The 18,681-nt window shown below is 45.7% G+C and overlaps 1 protein-coding gene across 2 annotated transcripts in view; it reads left to right on the plus strand.

Annotated features, from left to right (window-relative positions):
- The first annotated feature begins 5,268 nt into the window (after positions 1 to 5,268).
- Positions 5,269 to 18,681, plus strand: part of TOP1 (DNA topoisomerase I) — a 67,755-nt gene continuing 54,342 nt past the window's right edge. For both annotated transcript variants that reach the window (XM_068419733.1, XM_068419734.1), the window contains exons 1-2: positions 5,269 to 5,445; positions 6,072 to 6,096. In XM_068419733.1, the coding sequence (XP_068275834.1) occupies positions 5,413 to 5,445; positions 6,072 to 6,096 (58 nt within the window). In that variant the 5' untranslated portion in view covers positions 5,269 to 5,412. The remainder of the gene's footprint in view (positions 5,446 to 6,071; positions 6,097 to 18,681) is intronic.

Genomic DNA, 18,681 nt, shown 5'->3' on the forward strand with positions numbered 1-18,681 from the left:
CAAGGGTGGCTTTTCTCACATGCTCTGGGGCTCCCAAAACACCCACACTCTGCTGCTGGGAGCCCGGGCGATGGGGTAACCTCCAAATACAAGGCACTGCTCTATACAGTAAAACTCGGAGGACAGGCTGAAGCAAGGTGCTGCTTACAGGTTTCTCGTTGCTTTCTCAAGCAGGACTCACTTTTCTTTGCTAGGAGCAGGGAGGCAATGTGGCGTAGTGGGATATATACGCCCAGCTGCATTTGGTGTTAGGCAATGGTCATACAGCAGCCACAAAGCATCACAGAAGATGTATATGGGTTTGTGTACGTTAGCTGGCTCCATGAGAAAATGCAGCTATGTACTCTTTAGATTATGATGCAAATGTTCTTCCTTCCGACCTTTCTACCACTCCTAGCTCCCTTAACCATGGCAAATGAGGACATAATAAAGTTCAAGTGATATCAGCTATTGTTTTCTAACTAATAATTTCCCAGGACTTCTGCAAGCTCCTCTCGTCCCAGGTGAAACTCGATAATTAAAACTGACCTTTGAAAGCTCCCACTTACAATGGTATCTGCTGGTTCTGCTTAATTTGCTCCCGTCTTACATATAAAACTGTGAGTAATTGCTGCAGTTTATTAAAGTGGAAAATAAAGAGCTTTCAAAGCACTGAGATCATTTAGTTTCCAAACATTCAACAGTATGTAACAGGTATGAGTGTTTTGAGCAGGTTATCCTAATGAAAAATGAGAGAGGAGTTGTATATTTGACTGTTCCTATTTTGTACAAGTGTGTTCTAGTGACAGCAGGTTTACAGGATTACACCGACTGGGAATGCTGCACATCAGGCAGGTCTCTGGCTGCGAGAGATTGTAGACTAACAATATAAGTATCCAAACCATAGCTTTCACAAATGAGCTACGACTCAAAAATCATGACAGGCTTTTAAAAATGACATTTTCAGGTTTAAATCTGCTTTGTAACTGGTCTTTTGTTATCTCTTCATTAGCAGAATGCACTTGTTTCATATTCAGAAGTCTTTTTTTTTTTTCAATTTTTATTTTTTCCTAAAACAAGTACTAGAAACTTGCTGCTGCCTCTAACAAAAGTAGAGATTCTTATGAAATAACATCAAGGAAAACAAAACAAGTGAACTTGGATACATGCTAATAAAGTTGGACAAGTTGGCAACGTTGTGTTCTTCCTCCTGCACTCTGAAAGAGGGTCAAAGACCTGAGCTTTTGATATTGTAATCAAAAATATCAAGATATGGATGTATTTCATTACCAGATCTGTTTCACTTTCAAACTTGAAATGCATAATATAATAAAGTTGAATATAAAAGAGAATTAAGTGAAGGAAGACAATGTAGATGGCTTCACCCGAGGCTAAAAGCAAGGCGATGGCTTGGAAAGAGGGCTACAGGGGGGTTTAGGGGTTTGGATGTATAGGTTTCATGTCCTAGTTGGTGTTGGTCCTAGAGCCTCACTTTTCTATTTACCTTCAGCTCTTAGGCCTTGTTTTGGCCTGGGCACCATGACCCCATGGGGGCCATGCTGGGTCTGCCTCTCGGGGAAGGCAGGAGTCCTGCTTTTGCTTCACGGATCCCTGTCCAACCTTTGGCGTCACCTTTGACAAAGCCTTTGCAGAGACCCCTGAGAGACACTGGTCCAACTGCTGCATGAGGGAGGCAGGTCTGTGGAAGCTATCGCCCTCCTGAACTTTCTGCTTCAGCATCCAGAAAGAAGCAGCACAGAAGTGGAGGCTGAAGCCACCCTGCAGGCACAACACAGCCACAAGCCTGGTCTGGCAAGGGGATTTCCTGCATTTACAGATCTTGTCCGTGCACAAGAGCAGGGACACAAGGTGGAGCAGTGTGTGGGATCCCATCCTGACACAGAACAGCAAAGCTGGTCAGAAAAAAGGCACCCACCTCCCTCTCCCAAAACAGGCACCCTGGCACAGTAAGAAGTCCTGAGTACACCAGATAAATCAAATCTCAGAATTCACAAGGATCAAGAATTGGAGGGTTTCCTACAGGTTTTATATCCAGGACGATTTATGATTTAATTTAAACATGTAATTTCCAGCCGTTTCTTTTTGCAAGCAATCACCTAGGCTACATTAACCTGATGGTGATGTACTGCAGTCCCAGGGAGCCCTGGAGAGACAGAGAGAGACAGCAGCACTGAGAGGTGTGAATTTCCCCCATTTATCTTGATGGGGTGTGCACAGCCTTGCCAGAGAAGCAGGTCCAGGCATGTTAACTACTTCCCTGCCAGCCTCTGCTGTTGAAAGGACTGGTTGTACAGCAGCGTGTCCTGTATGGGCCTTTCCCTTCCTTTGGTAGAGCCTTCCCAGCAACAAAGGATGTACGCTTGGAAGGGGGTGAGGGAGGTGCAGACTCCAGGAGTGTGATGGTGCAGGTTATAGGTTTGGAGGGGGTCCTGTGAGATCAGATGGGTTTTTTATCATAAAGTTTGTTGCAACAGATGTGGCCACACAGGTGTTATAGTTTAATATGCTTTTGAACAAGTTATATATCTCCCTGCCTCTTGGGATCTAACTGCAGAGCAGAGGCTCCTTGCAGGCTCCACTTGGGCCCCAAGCCAGCCCTATGGGAGACTGGAGACAAAATGTAGCAGATGGGAAGTGATCCTTGGGAGACACTTATGCCTGGTTTGGGTACAGATGTCTCAGATGGAGGTTTCCTTCATCACATCAGTGCTACAAGATTTTGTTTGTCACTAATGGATCTGGCACCGCTGCCATGGGAGTGGTCGCTATTAGGACCTGAGCTGACAAACTGGGCAGCTCCCTTTACGTTCAGAGCTCTCCCATCTGCCTGTCAGCACTCTTGCAGACAGCGCAGCACTGAGCCTCTCCTGTGCCAGTTTGGAGGCTCCCTTTTGCAACCAGACGAGCGCTTGCAAACGCCTGTGAAGATGGCAGCTGCTAGAAGAGGTAGTGATCCTTCCCTCTGAACAGGGCTGGCTGCAGCTGCAGCGCGGTGGGGGTTGCAGCAGGTCCCTCTCTTGTGGCAGCCCACAGCCACCTGAGCAAGGCTGCTTGGGGAGACAGAGATACAGAAGATTTAAAGTGAAATTGCTGCTTCAAAGAAAGGGCTTTCAGGAATTTCTAATGCTGAGAGCTGGAGGTACCAGACCGCTCCCAGGCCATCCTGCATCATCAGACACAGCCTCCACACCCCCGGATGGCAGCGAGGAGGGTCTCAAACCCAGAGCAAAGCCCCCTTTCATCTCATTCTTGTGAGCTAGGGGCAAACACCTCTTCCAACGGGAGAGGTGTCTGAAACAGCCTTTTCATTATGTTTATATTTAAAAATCTAACAGTGACTAAAGCAGTTTGCATAATAAACAGCTCTAGAGCCAGAAATGTTTGCCTGCTCTTGGTAAAAAAAGGAAGTCCTCAGATCCTCTTCTGAAGACTGTAAGAAAGTGACAGAGTTTTCCCTTTACAGGATATAAATATGCAGTGCAAATAGGTGGCTGCTGTCGCTGCTTACATTTTGATGTATCTCTTCAGATAGCTTGGCAGCGCCAGATTATTTTAGCGTCAAATCAAAGCTCTGGTTGTGTAAAGAAGCTGAGGAAAGGTACAGTCTGTGTTGCAGCACAGGATGGAAGCTCCAAGAAGAAGACTGGAGGCAGTCCTGTGAGACGTGTACCAGCCATGCATACTAAACCTGCCGTTCAGTGCACCGAAAAGAAAACCCCTTTAGTAGAGCTGCTGCAGAACAGAAATAAATGTCTTCGGATTTGGGTTGGGGCAGGGAGGGTGTTTTTCTAGGGAGGTACGTGATTCATTCTCACATTAGCTAAAAGAAAACAAAGCTTTTGCTTCCTTTTTACCCTCCGTTTCCTCATTAGAGGAAAAAATTAAAGGGCCTGTTTACGCTGGAAGAAAAATCTTGCTGGCTGATCCATTTTTAAAGCAGAAAGCTCTTATTTGCAATGAACTATTGCTGTCCTTGACTTCAACAAGTCGAGTCAGCCCAAAGCTGTCCGATCCGTGTCCCCCCTTAGCATCACTCTTATGGATGCAGGGCAGTTGTACAGCACCTAGCACAATGTAATCTCTGCGTGGTTACTGCAGCCTCCGCGTTTCAGCCTGATACAGTCACATAAACAGACTAATAACGAGAGGTCAGTCACACGCTCAGCCTCTCTGCAGGACAGATGCGCACACCAAGCTTGGCTCCTTTCCTGCCAAAGGGAACTGACAGCTGCATCGTTTTGAAATGCTTGAAATCAAACTGCACATCAGGCCAATTGTGCTTATACAGGTTCTGTAGAAGCGTGACTCAGCCGAGCTCACAGAGTTCCTCCTGCGGAGAGCCGGTGTACGAGAGAGGCACACCAGGCCGCAAGCCCACCAGCAGCCCACCTGGGCAGAAGATGCAACCCAGGTGGAGTTGCGCAGTCTGAACAACACTGTCGGTGTTTCCACGCACCGCAGCCCTGCCTGGCATTGACCAGGATGCCATAAGCGTGGCCATAACCAGCTCCCCGGTGCCGGAGCAGCACAGCTGCCGTGAAGAGATGTCCTGCCCCGGTTCACGGTTAAACCCTGCCCGGGGGCGGGGGGCAGGCCTGCCAGGCCCCGGCCGGGCCCAGGGCATGCCCCGAGGGCCCCCCAGGAAACCCAGCAGCCCGTTCCTTTAGCAGGGGCTGTGGGGCCTCGCAGGGCGCTCACGATGTGACGGTGCCGGTCATCACGGGGAGCCGGGGGGGGGTAACGCAGCGCCACAGGGCTGCCGGGCGGCCACCCCCTCCCGCCACCAGGGCGCCGCCATGCTCCCCTGACGGGGGGCGGGGCCTGCGCGGCGAGAGGCGGGGCTCGGCATGCAAATACAGCCGGCGGCCTGCAGGGCGGGATGGGGCGCATGCGCACTGCGCGCACAGCGGGGCAGCGGTTCTTGCACAATGCACCGAGTTCCTTCAGCGGTGGGAGGGGAGCGGCGGGGCGGGGTCGAGCATGTAAATGAAGCCGGCCTTTGCTGCGCGATTGGAGAAGAGGGAGGAAGAGGCGGGGCCTGATATGTTAAAAAGAGAGCGAGTGGGTTGCGTTCGGAGGGAGCATACGGGCGGGGCGTGGCCCGTATGCAAATTTCGCTGGCTCGCGCGCGCGGGGGGCGTGGCTCGGGTGTAAATACACCAATCGCCGTTGCCTAACTCCCGCCCCAATGTTCCGCACAGCGTCGCCTTGGCCCCGCCCCGCCACTAAAAGGCCTCGCGCCTGCGCAGTGCGCCGAAATGAGGACTTAGTCTGTTACACAACGATTGCGGAGCCAGCGGCTGCGCTCTCCGACGCGTCCAGGCTCCGTGTGTCCCCGGCCGCGCGGCTCGGCTCTCCTCAGCTCTCCTCTCCGTCTGCTCCGCTCCCTTAGGCCTTCCCGCACCCTTCGGTATGAGCGGGGACCATCTGCACAACGATTCCCAGGTGAGCGCCCCTTCAGCCGCCCGCGGGGGCCCGCTCCCCGGGGACCCCAGCCCTTCGCCACCGAGGCCGCGGGGTCCTTACTTCCCCTCAGGGTCGGTCCTGGGGGCCCGGCTGACCCCCCACTTTACCCTCAAGTGAGGGGAGACGTGCCCTGCTGCTGCCCCCTGCCTGCCCCCGCTCGGGGTAGACCACGCGTCTGGGGAGAGCCCTGTCAACCCGGCCTCGTCGTGCTGGGGCGCCCCCATCCACCGACTCCCCCCGCCCCGGGACCCGTTTCTGCCCAGATGGGGGGCGGTGGGGGGAGACGGGACTCGTGTGTGACCCCCTGCCTGGGAGAAGGGGAGGGGGGCGGCTGGCCACCTTCCCCTGGCTCGCTCCGTTCTTGGCGGGGGGTCTCCCCAGGAGCTGTGCGGGTGCCGGTTCACGCAGCCACGGAGGGCACCTTCTGCATCGCGCTGGTCATTCCTCGTTTGATATTTAATGTCCCTAAAAATGAGAATGAAGGAAGGGAGGGGAAATCTAGCGCGCCCCCCTCCCCCACCCCCCGAAAAAAATAATTAAAAATACCCCCCCCCCCCGTCGGGACGGCGTTTTTCACGGTCTCTCCCTGTCTCCTCTCCCCGCAGATCGAGGCGGATTTCCGAGCGAACGGTGAGTGTGGCCCCGGCGCGCCCCGCGCCGCCGCGCACAGACATGGCGTCCCAGAGACTAAGTCCCGGCTCCTCGCTCACCGGCCCCATTGTTCCCATCGAGCTGCCAAAAGCGCCCCTTTCCCGGCGGCCTCGCTCCCCCCCGACCCCGCCTGCCCCTAGTGGGGGCACCGGAGGCCCCCGATCCGAGCCCATCGGTTCTCCCGGGGTCCCCTTTGGGCCCCGATTCCTCCCTGGAAAGTCGCCTTGTCGACGGTCGGGACTTAGTCTCTGCGCCATTTTCTTTTTCTCCTCTCTTCTGTGTGGCTTTCTCTCCTTCTCCTCCTCCCCGAGCTGCCGGAGGGGAGCCTTCCACAGAGGCACCGGGCGGCGATCCCCGGTCCCCAGCCCCTTCTTAACAGCGGGGAAAGCAAAGTTTTTAACTAAAATAAATCCCCGAGCCATTTTTTTATAGCAGCCTCCCTCCCCCCACTGCTCCTCGTCTCTGTTCCTTGCAGGGAATCCCTCCCTTCCCCTAAAATGAAAGGTGATTGCAACATGTTGCTGTTTAAAAGAATCTGCTGCATCCATTTTAAGATCAGTCTTATTTCTTTCCTTGCTATTTAATTGATGTAACTTTACCTTGTTGTTGGGTGGGGCTTTTTAATTAAAATAAAAGCCCACATTTAAAAAAAAAAAAAAGCAACAGTATAGACAATTCCAGAAAGGTAGACAGCATCACTTAAGAAAGTTTGCAAGCTAACTGTTCATTTCATTTAGAAACATTATAGGAGTCCTATAATTTTATAGATGTGTATATATTTATATACAAATATATACACTTATATGTCTATATATATCGATATTCATATATATACACATATAATACTATCTTTGTTAATCAGCCTGATGGCTGCTAACTTTTTCTGATTGTTTATTCATTTTTCTAGGAAGCAAGCTAATTGCAGTCTCCCCCCAAGTTGGTAGGTGAAGGGCTTAAGCAGGGTGGAGGGGAGCTGAGGATGTACAACATACCTTTGGGTGTATGTGTTATTGTCACTGTTGGGATGTGTAAGGAACTCTGAGCTGTCCTCTTGACTGGTGAGGTGGTAGAGGACACAAAAATAGTTGAAGGTATCTGCTTGACTTATACTGATTTTTAGCGTGCTTTTCTGGATGATGTCCGTGTGCCTGGTTGCTTTGTAGGCTACTGCGTGTAAATATTTACAAATCTATGTTTGGGTGCACCTTTCTTTCTGTCAGTTCATTGGAATGTGATTGTGTGTGTGCAATAGGAGCAGGCAGTAGTGAATATGCAATTTTTGAACTTTTATTTCCATTCTGAATCTATAGTAGGGCTCTGTGAAAAATTCTTGACAGAAAAAAACGGTGCAGTGGATTTCCCAAGAAGTGCAGGAGTAGCTCTTGAAGCAAGTTAAATATAAGCATGTATTTGAATACGTGTAACCTTCATATGCTAGGAAATATTTGCTTAAGGATCATCTTTATTTAGGGAAAAGTACTCCCTGGTAAGCTTTAGTTATGTGCTGACTTACGTAGGGGAAGTGGTGCATATTTGACCTTTCCACTCCAGCGTCCAGTGAACCTCTTAGAGGGATTTTTCTTCTCTGTTGTGACCATGTGCCGTTTTATTCTTTTTAGAGTTTTAGGCATATAGCACTTAAAACTTCAGTTTTTATTTCTACCATGTGTTCGAGGAGTTTAATACAGAAATTCAAAGTAAGACACCTTGATGGAAAAACTGAATTCCTTGCAAATCAAGCATACCCAACAAATTAATACTAGTGTAGGTACTGGCACTCTTTTCCTCCTGTTGTAATTATTTTATGGCAGTCATGTAACAACATTGTGACTGATCAGAGGCCCCTAAAATCCAAAATCCTTTTCAGCGCTGAAAGGTGCGTGTAACCCTGTTAGTCCTGTTACGGGAATACTGCTGAATAGTCACTGTCCTCTCTGACCTTGTGACCACGACTGATCTTCCTGAAAACCTGTTACCTCTGCTTGCTCCGAGTCCTGTTTCCACTACACAGGAGGTCTTTGCACTTCTGTGTTGGGAATTGTCACACACGGAGCGGTTCTCATTTAGGCGTAGCGGTGAGGCGCTAGCTCTTATATTGCTGTTTTGTTCCTATTTAGTGGAAAAGATTGGGAGTGGGTGGTAGGAATCTCAAGTGCTTTTTTTTTTCCCCAGATGTTTAGAATTGGTTTGTACTTTGATTATTGTTAGGCAGCGCTCGACGGTAGAGCCAAAGTCTCCTTTTAGGCTCTTTACATTTGGGGGAAGGGAATTTTTTCTGGGGGCTGATACTGACTCATTTTAAATGTTGAATGTACCAGCAGTAAACATTATAAAGAATGTTTTGGGTGACTTCTGGGTAGTGTATCAGTAATAGAGCAGCTTAAGCACTTTGAAGCTTCCTGTTGTTACTAACGTTGATATCTGGGTTAATGGACATGCTATGTGGTGTGGCGATCACACAAGTTGTTGCAGCTGAAGTGAGGTGGGTGGAGGTGGATCTGCTAGCCCATTGCAGGTCACCAAGGAGCACCCTGGTTGTAGGTGAGAACCCAGATCTGATTCCACACCCATTTCATTGATAGCAGGGTAGTGTTAGGTATGAGAGAGGATGCCAGCAGTAAATATGTGTTCCTGGCTATTTCTTGTCATTAAATAGCCAGATCACTCTAAGCAAGAGTGTCCTGGGCAAATTCCAACTTGGGTAATTGCATTCCGTCTCAATATCCAGATTCCCCTCTTGTTTAATTTGGCCATAGTGGGTATTTTTTTTCACCTTAACTGTATTTTTAGTATCAGTACGCACTGCAAAGAATTTTCCATGTTCAGTCCTAGCAGTGCCTGTTTGCAAACCATCCTGAGAACAATACTGTGCTGAAACAGCGAGCCCTTTTTGCAAGTAACGTCCTCACAGTCTTCGGCATTGTCGAAGGGAAATGGTAGTCTAAAACTGTCATTTCCAAGTACAGCTTGGTCATTGAAAATGACCCCCTCTTCACAGAGGTGTGTGTTGAGTCACAACTATGTACTCAGGGAGGGAATCATTCTGATTTTTTTTTTCTCACTTGATAAAATTGCAGATGACTTCAGGTACAAAATCTGTTTGGATTCTATTGAGTTTTGCCTTTAAGAGCTTTGTTATTAAGGTTGAACAAAACAACTGCTTACAACTGAGGACAATGTTGAGACTAAAAGCAATTTATCTTGAATTTCGCTTCTCCCATTGTGTTTGCAGAGTGCAGTAGATAAAAATTACTTTTGTTTGCAAAATAATCAAATTGTGTTCCAAAGCTACTAAATTCCTCTAACTGCTGTTAGTGTCTTGGCTGTTCATCAGCCTGTGATCAGAACTTGTGTAAAATCCGGCACCGTGCTGGGTAGAAAGCAAAGACATCGCCCTAAGCAGTGGTTTTAGAGGAAAAAAAAAACAGAGGAAGGTTGACTTGACCAGTAATGTTAAGATGCAGCTTGAGGCCAGTATCACTGTAGTAACCATTACAGTGTATTAACAGGAGTCAAGTGTGAATTTCATTGTCCAGTGTCATAGACATGGCTTCTGGAAGTCAAACACGCTTGAAGGAGGGGCTTGCTTTAACAGTGAATTTTTGGGGGAGAAAAAAGGCGGCCTTGCTGCTGCAGCATCTTATCAGAAACTGGCAGTTTTTTTATGTTGGCCTGAGTGCTCATATGGCACCTCTATATATCAGGGTGAAGATATGAAGGGGAGTGAGCGTGAGGGAAATTTAAATTAAATAGCAAGAGTGCTGACCAAAGCCTTAAAGTTAGGGGATTTCAGCACAGAATTCAGTTTTGTGTTTTGCATTAAATTCGTGTGCAATAGAGCTGTGCATGTAAAAGGTGAGGGTGATTGAAATGCCAACAAACTGAAAAGCAACGTAACGGAGATCCTTAAGATTATTCAATGGTTGTGAAACAGTCTGTTGGAGACCAGATTTGTTCTTCCTTGCTGCTGCTTCGTTGGCACCGCCTGGATGGGTGAGAGGGTTTTTTTTGAAGGAGAGCAGGGCCACTTCTGACATAGGGCTCTGTGTACCTTAGTGCTGCTGTTCTAAACAAACTTCACGAGGTTAGGAAGCTTGAAGGTAAACTCTTGCGCTCTATCTGTGTCTTGTGCACGTCAGGGCAAAACTGTCTTTTAAGTTCCCTGGGAGCATGTGCGTTTAAATGTCAAATATTTGGCAAGGGATCCAGAATACAAAAGGTAGTTAACGGTATGTAGATGCAGATTGATATCTCCACTGAAAATGTCCTTTCCCTTTTTCGTGATACATGGAGATGTGAGTCCTGAAGAATGTAGTTTGTTCCTTCCAACACAAGCCTTGAGTCACTCGCTGCCTTTACTTCAGGCTGCGGTGCTGGGTGATGAGCCCGCATTGTAAGAAGCGCTGCCCACAGCCTCCGAACAATACTTGGGGTAGTTTTAAGTCTGAAACCACTTAACTTTTTTATTTTAGAAGTATTTAATGTCAGACCCCAATCTCTGCAAGATTTCTTAATTTTGTTTTCGCATTGCTTTTCAATATGTTCACAGCAATCTATTGCAGGGCTTGTAGGGTGTAACAGCGTAGCTTTACTATAGGAATCTCCAGATTGTTACAAGTGAGGGTACTCTGGAGTAAATTGATAATTTCTGACACCTCTCAGAAATGCAGACTCAGAAATGTAAATAAATGTATTGTTGGTAGGCTGCTCTTAAATATCATCTGCTACGTAAGTTGTTTGCCTCTGGTTTCCCAGCAGTAGCCTCAGAGGGGCTTTACTAAGGACCTTGAGGTCTGTTGTGTTAATTGTTCTGACACATTCAGCATTCAGGTTAAAACTTAATGGGTGTCTTGTGGGAGTGGGGAGTTGAATGCATTTCTGTTAGCTGCGGCCAACTTTTGCTTTCGTTAAAACTCGGCAGAATTACCTAAGTGTGCTGGAAGATGTGTTTTGGGAGTTAATAGCCTGTGTGCTTCTGACTTCTGGCAGATTTTGTTAAGATGTTTTTCCTTTTACTACAATGTTAAGCGATACCTGTTATTAACATGCTGTCAGGCTACTTTGTTTACTTTGTAAAACATGAAAGATTTTTAACCAGGGGACCAATGTAGAAGTATGTTTTTTTACATGGCTTCACCTAAATAGGCACACAGCCTATAAACATGATCAAACACAAATTCAGATTTAATTTCATTTACAACTCTGACTTCAGATATTTGTTGGATAGTTCATTGAATTCCAACCTTCTGAGTTGCGCTGTCAGCAGAAAGTGCAATAATATGTAATTATAGCAAGTACTTAACATCTCATTGACTCAGATTCCTCTGTTAATGATTTCACTTGATTCCTGTTAAAGTGATGCCTGCTGAAGTAGCACAAGCCATTGCCCTATTAGAGAGAGGCTATGGGTCAGATTCTTACTGGTGTTGTAAATTACTGTAGCTCCGCTAAAATCAGCGGCGCTCTCACAGTGTATCTGCTTTTTTGTTATTGGACTCAAGGATGGGCTTTAATGATACAGTGACTATTTAAAAAAAGGACAATTTAACGTAAGAAGTCAGTGCAGATTTTTTTCCTGTGACTTTTCAAGATGGGATAGTTTCTCTCCCAAGTCTGCTTGAGCTCATTGTGCTAATATAATTTCTCATATCCTTGTAAGACATGCAATCATTCAGAAATGTTTATTGGCTTATTAAATTGAATTACCTTTGCAGCTGCTAGTTTTATAGAAAGTGCCCCAAGTTTTATAGAAAACCTCACACTGAAACATGGGAGCAAAATACTATTCAGTGTTATGTATTCCACTTCTGCCTGCAGTTTTGAAGGCCTGTGTCTTGAGTTTCTGAGAGGGGATATTCATTGTAGAGATCGGTGTTTATCACCTTTTCTGGGGCTGTTTAATTTGACTGAAACAGTAGCATGTGACGAATACACCCCACCATACCTTCTCCCTGCACGACTGTCCTTTCTGAGCTGTTCAGCGCTATCAGGTTTTAAATATGTATCATCATTAGATTTCAAAATGCTTCCTCCTGTTAAGAGAACAGGAGCAGGGTATGGACTTGCTGCTGTTTCAGCAATGAGTTTGCTGCTGACCTGCTCTTCTGAAAGAACAGCTAGAAAATCAGTTTAAAACCCAGTTCTCAGCTACAGTAGGATTACTCCTTTTGAACAGTATTCCCAGTTACTGCTGTCCTTACTCTGCTGTTAACTCTCTGCTCTAGGGAGCTCCCACCGCATGTGCCTCTGGTGGCTTCCCCTGCCTGTCACTGGTGGAACGTTAGAATTAATACAGTGTTGGAAGTGTTATTCTGGGCAGAGCAGAGCCTTTTCTGCTGCAGGCTCCTGCTATTTAGTAGCTCAGCTGAACAAGTTGTAGTGGCAGTTTCCCGGTGTGTACGAGACTGCAGTATTTTTAGCACAGCATTTGTTCAAAATGTCCTGGCTGACATAAATACTAAATAGTTCCAGTGGATTTAATCAGATAGAAATATTTTCATCTTGAATGCCGGCTTTTATAACTAAGGATCATGAAGAGTGAACTGCAGTAATATCTTCCGGCATCACCATGAGAGTTAGGACATTTGGAAGGTGACATGAAAAGAAAGGGTGAAGTTAATTTTGTATTCTTGTGACCTGCAAGGTATAAAGAGCAGTAGAAAGTTGCTGTTGGCTTTAGAAACGTGAGCATACATGCATATTTTCAAGTTGAAATTTGGTTTCTAAATTTGACTTCTGTAGCTACTCAGCTGATGAACAAGTGAGAGCTGCAGACCTGAGAATGAAAGTGGAGAGTATGGAGCTGCAGTCAGTCTTCCTGAAAGTTGGTCTTCTGTAACACCTACTTAACATGAATGATTCTCGAACTTTGAGATAAAAGTAAGATTTTGTTAAACCTTAGTCTGTGTTGCAGTGTCAGCAGGAGCGGTGATATGAAATACAGAGTTTTGTGCTGGTCCTTGCAACAAACAATATTCTGGGAGATCCTCCAGCACAACTGGTGGAGATCAGACTTGATGCTTTTGGGGAAGTGGGAGACCTTGGCAATTAGTTCCCTGTTAATAGCTAATTATAGAGGTGGAGTCCTGTAATGAGGAAAGACGAACAGGAGAGGGACAGCAGATCAAATAAGAATTTCCTCACAAATTTGCTAGAGTGTTATCGCAAAGTTCTAGTGATGTTTTCCATCATCTCAAGGCCTGTTCATCTGCTGGAATAACATCCTCTGCACAAAAAGAAGAAATGGGCAGACAGTGCTCGTGAATACTATGTTCGATACTGTTGCTTCACCCTGAAGAAATGTCCTTTGTTCATACTCCATAGCTTCACTTGAAGATGGTCGCAGTAGTAGTCAGCTTAGACAATTAACTTGTACTGACAGCTGCTGTGTGTTTTGAAACTGCCCGTTCCCAACATGAAGGAGGCACAAGGGCGGACAGCATTGAGCATGCTTTACTCCTCTCTTGGAAAGCTGTGGAGGCGGGGGCTGGAAAATGTCTGAAATGCATATCTTGATGGGATGGGGGCAGTGCAGGCTCAAATATGGGAGGCACAGCAGGAAAGTTAGCGTGGGTGCTTGTCATTCAGCCTCAGTAGACAGTACCTCATCAAGAAAAACAACCTGTGTCTCCACCTATAGTACTTAAATCCCTTTTTAAGTTTGAAGATGGTAACTTCTGAAATTGCGATGATCGCAGGGTAAAGAGGGCCAGCATCAGGCCATTGGAAAATCGTTTGATTGGAAGGCTCCTGTCAGTCTTAGAGCCAAAAGTTGCTTCCCACAAAGCTTCTGTTTGGTAGATCTTTTTGGATTGCATATCGATATTTTTGACGTGAATGTATTCGTTCGTGTTCGCAAGCTTACCGTATGCTTTGTGCAGTTGTGAGCTGTGTGGGTGTGCACGTATGTATCTTATACCTTTGTCAGAGAAGGTTTTTTTTAGAGAATGTTATAAAGACAATATTTTCCTTCTCTAGCAGTGTTGCAGAGTGCTGAGCATCATGGTGCCCACCAAAAGATGAAGGTTTGCTCCTTCATAATTCTGCCCAACATCGATGGTTGCGTGTTAAAGACAGATGGATGTTCATGGAATTCAGTGCTGCAGCAGAGTGATTCTGCAGCTGGCTGTATCTTTCCATGACTGGAGAGAGATTGATTTCTGCCTCAGGAAAGCTTGGAGTGTACTTAGAGCTTCACAGAAATATTTTCATCAGTCTATGTAACTCATCTTTGGCTAGGTCATATCTGTGTCCATTAAAGACATGCTCCATGGTAAGGATGTACTAGCTCCGTGTCTGTTAAGTCTCATCAGCTGCAGTATACAGCTGATGTAGTCTCTTACACCCAGTATTTAGCAGGTGGTACAACTTTATTTGAGGGAGAAACACTCTTACATTCTCAGTGAAGGCATAGTTCTCATTCTTCAAAACGTCTCTTTCTCTCCAATGATGCTATTTTTCAATGATTTTCTAAAAATTAGACCCTGATGACTTTTATTACTTACTGCTGATTTTGAAATCCCAATCATTGATTTACACAGTCTTACTAATTTTTGCAGCAAGCCTCTGGGACCTCAGTAGTAGAGCGTTTTGCTGTGTTAGGGAATAAGTGACAGGAACAAATGAAATATGAGGTCTCACGTTTAAAGTGGATAAGACTGCCTACAGCTTGTCCCATCTGAAACCCACTGGGCTAATGCATGAGTACTGGCTGCTCTGGAATGAGTTTTACCAAATGCTTTATAATTTCTGATGTGTTGGGCTCACTCCACTACTCAGTGTATACTGCATGGGATTGGCAATTGTCTTGTTTCCATCCAAACGTCTGTCAGTTTGGTGCAGCTAGAAGATATGTGACAGTGTCTAAATGGAATAATTTGAAGAATTTTTAAGAATAATTCTTTTAGACATTGACCAGAGATGTGACTTCACGGTAAAAAGTCAAGAAAATAATTAGGAATGGAGCAATACCCAAGTACAGATAGCTTTTTAATTTTTCCTGGCATTTGTCACTTACTCTGATCTATAGCCTAACACTGCTCTTGACACATGAGAATATGAACTTGTAGAGTGTTATCCAGAACCTTTTTTTCTTCCTTTATTTGCCACTTTCTTTCCATACACCTTTTCAATTTGAATGACGACGTGATAGTTTTTCCTTTATATGTGACATGGAATAGATGAACCATGTTTTAGCGACAGGGCAGTGTACTTTGGTTGAACTTTTTATTGATGGCAATGTATTACTGCTCAAGGCTTGTATTCCAGTGTTTGAACGAGGGCCAGACTTGTCAAAACAGCTGCTATTCTTCCTCTGAGGCTGCAGTTTCTTGTTTTGGAGAGGTGGCCTAAAGAGACCTTTTAGGTGAGAGGGTGAGGGAAAAGTGGGCTCTCACCTTCTGTGGTTTTTTTCCCTTTGAAATAGTGTCTGTTGCAGGTTTTTGAGTATCTGGAGATAGAGTTGAGAAACATGTAGTGGTCTTGTAACTGAAATGCAGAGATTTCTGGAGTGAGGGTAGCACAACTAAGAGGCTTCTATTTTCGTGGGCTACAAGCGGAGTTTTAGGAGGAGAAAGTACAAGTGGTGGCAGGGGACACCCCGTTACATAGCTTGTGACATGAGATGGTTTGGACACCTGATAACCAGGTAGGAGGGCTGTCTTCCTTCTGCTCTGCAGCGGATGCAAGTCAGAGGTGAGTTCTTTCTGTCCTTAGGGAGACTGGTAGCTAAACAAGTTGGCAGTTCTTACTCCAGCTTCTGGTTTTGTGTGATGCTGTCTTGGCAGCTGTCAGCGTAGCCTGGATTTCTTGGTGCTCTGGTCAGGCCGTGCGAAGATGAAGGGCTCAATGTGAAGAGACTCTTTTGAAGCTGAAGGCAGGAATCACTGGGGAGGGATGTTGTGTCACACACGGACACTATGCCTGGGATTAAGGTCCTTTGTGCTGTACGTTGTTATCCTGTCCTATGGCCATACTGTTTAAATAGGCAACACAGTGGGAGAAGAGGGAGTACTATGCTCTTCTCAGAGGTGGAGAAACAAGAACAGAAGGGGGGTGATTTCTTCCAGCACAGAAATAGATATAAAGCTGTCTCACTAGGACTAAGATTAAATTCCAACTTGGACCTTTGTTTTTGATTTTTAGTTCTCTGTCCAGCTGAGGACTGAGGTGGTCAGCAAAGGGCAGTTAAAAAAAAAAAAAAAGGCAGCTTCTGCAGTTTTAGCATATGTTGTAATTTTTTCTTAAATACAGAACTCATCTCAGGAGCTAAACCCTGCATTTTTTTTCTGTGGTACTAAATTACTTCACAAATACTAAAATGTTGTGTGCTGGGTTTTGCAGTTAGCAAAATCGCTGGATTTACAGTAGGGAGATCAGTGGTTTCCTGGTCTGTGTGTGAGGTTCTGGTGTCAAGTACTTTTCAGGTTAGTCTCTTGCACCATACATGCCACTTTGGTATGAGTGTCTCCAAACTGAGCCTTGAGTGATAGGACGAGCATATTATGTCTTCTGCCAATTTGTGAATGCTAGCAAGTGTGTGAGTAAGGTCAATTATTGGAGAGATAAAACAGCTGGGATGGGCAGGTACCAGTTTTAACTTGCCTAACAAGGTACACTTACAAGTTAGATGAGCACTCTCCGTTTGAGTCTAGCCTTTTGGGAAGCGGGAAGCAGGAGCTCTTTGGAGATCCGTGTGAGGGTATGATTCATTGCAACACAAGTAGCGTGTACAAAATGGAGGGATGGAGTACTAGTGACGTACTCTGAGGTTTGTACTCTGGAGTTAATGACCACCAGATGGGGAATCAAAAGCTGTCTGCTCTTCTTTGGAGCACTGAGCATGTCATTGAGGCTGTTAAAATGTGCTCTATCTGTTGTCATGCTGCTTGTGCACAGGAAGCCCCTTTATGTGTGGATCACAGTAAGCTTTCCTTGCTGGTGTTTCGCCTTGACGCTTAGTTTTTAGCATTGATTTTGACTGAAGATTGGTTCCTTCAGTTTGGTAACTGCACCTCAGGGATAAAGAGCAAAATGTCTTGAGTGCTTTCTGGCAGTAGAAAAAGTAAGGGTCAAACCGTGTTCCAGTACACAAGAGCAAATTGCCAGATCCAGAGGCAGTAGGTTCATCTTACTACAAATACAATGCAAGAGATGAACCCTTAACAACAGTGACCTTGATTAACTTCTGCAGTGTTGCACAACCCAGTTGTAGGTGTCATCTTGATCCATCATTTTAGTAAAGAAACACTGGCACAAACCAGAGTCGGGGTATCAGTGCTGTTAACTCCGATATTTGCGAGTTGTCATGCTGGAGCTGTGTAGGTGTTTGAGTTACTTCGTCTTGCTCCAGCAGGTTGGAACATCTCTCCAGCTGTCCAGGATACCTTTGGACGTGAATGTGGATAACATGCATTTTCCAAGAGCCTTTTTCATTTTTGCTTTCTTGTATCCTCCTGTGTTCTTTCCACTCCAAACCCAGGAAGCCTCTCAGAGGAGCTAGCATCTTGTCTGAGTCATAATATCATAGCTGTGTATGTCACCTGCACTTCGTTAGGGAAGCATAAGCAAGCTGTCCTTGAAATACCTGTTTTTATGAGTAGATACAGTCTTCTAATTTAAAATATGCTGCTCTCTGGAGTTTGATAGCTGTCATAAACAGTGTTTTTCTTTTATCTTCAAGTAGGCTTATTCAGCATCACTTGTATCTAAAGGAAGCATGTTTCTGGGTTTTAGACTGTTCTAATTGTATAGACATAAAGAGGAAAATACGGCTTGGCACTTGATGCTCTGTACTTGGCTTCTTTAGTTGTCAGTGTGTGGTCTTGGGAGAGCCCAGCACAGTGTATTTTTGCTTGTCCCAGTCCCTAGCTTCTCTTGCAGTGGATGGAGATTACAGCTAGCAATAAGATGGCTGTTCCAGTAATTTAATTCTTAAATAGAATCTTAGGCAAAAGGCAGAAGCACTTGAATTGACGACCCCATCAGTTTCTTGTTTCATAAATGAAGGTGTAAAGCTGTCATTCTTCAAGCACTGCCTTCTGTGTCCAACACGTTTGCCCCTTCCCTCCTGCCCAGCCCTGTTGTTGAGACTCTTGTCCAGTGATGCATAATCTTCAGTTCATGGTTTCGCTGTCCATCACTGTCAAAGCATGAGCTCGTCTGTGTAGAGGAAAAAGAGAATTTATTGTTGAACTATAGCCTGAGTTAAAATATTCCGTCTTTCTCTGTGTTTGTGAGCAGCCCCCTCTTACAGCATTCATCCAGTGCAGTATTTGCTTCTTTTTGGAGTCTGATAGATTTTTCTTCAAAGCTCCCGGTGTCGTCTTTGCATGCCAACTGAATCTGGGCTGCGTGCAGTTTGGCAAACAGGTTACATTTGGTGTTGACAGCAGGGATAGCTGGTTCAGAAGGGAGATTGGATCTGCTAGGAACTAATCTGTGCTTGGGCTTTGCCCGTTGCCTATCAGTGTACTCGGTTAGAATGAGAAACGGTACGAACGCCCTGGCCACATTTCCGGGAGATCGGGAGGTTTGCAAGGTCTTGGTGTACTGAAGCTAAAGTGT

This window comes from Nyctibius grandis, chromosome 28, assembly GCF_013368605.1.
Source record: "Nyctibius grandis isolate bNycGra1 chromosome 28, bNycGra1.pri, whole genome shotgun sequence".
Lineage (NCBI taxonomy): Eukaryota > Metazoa > Chordata > Aves > Nyctibiiformes > Nyctibiidae > Nyctibius > Nyctibius grandis.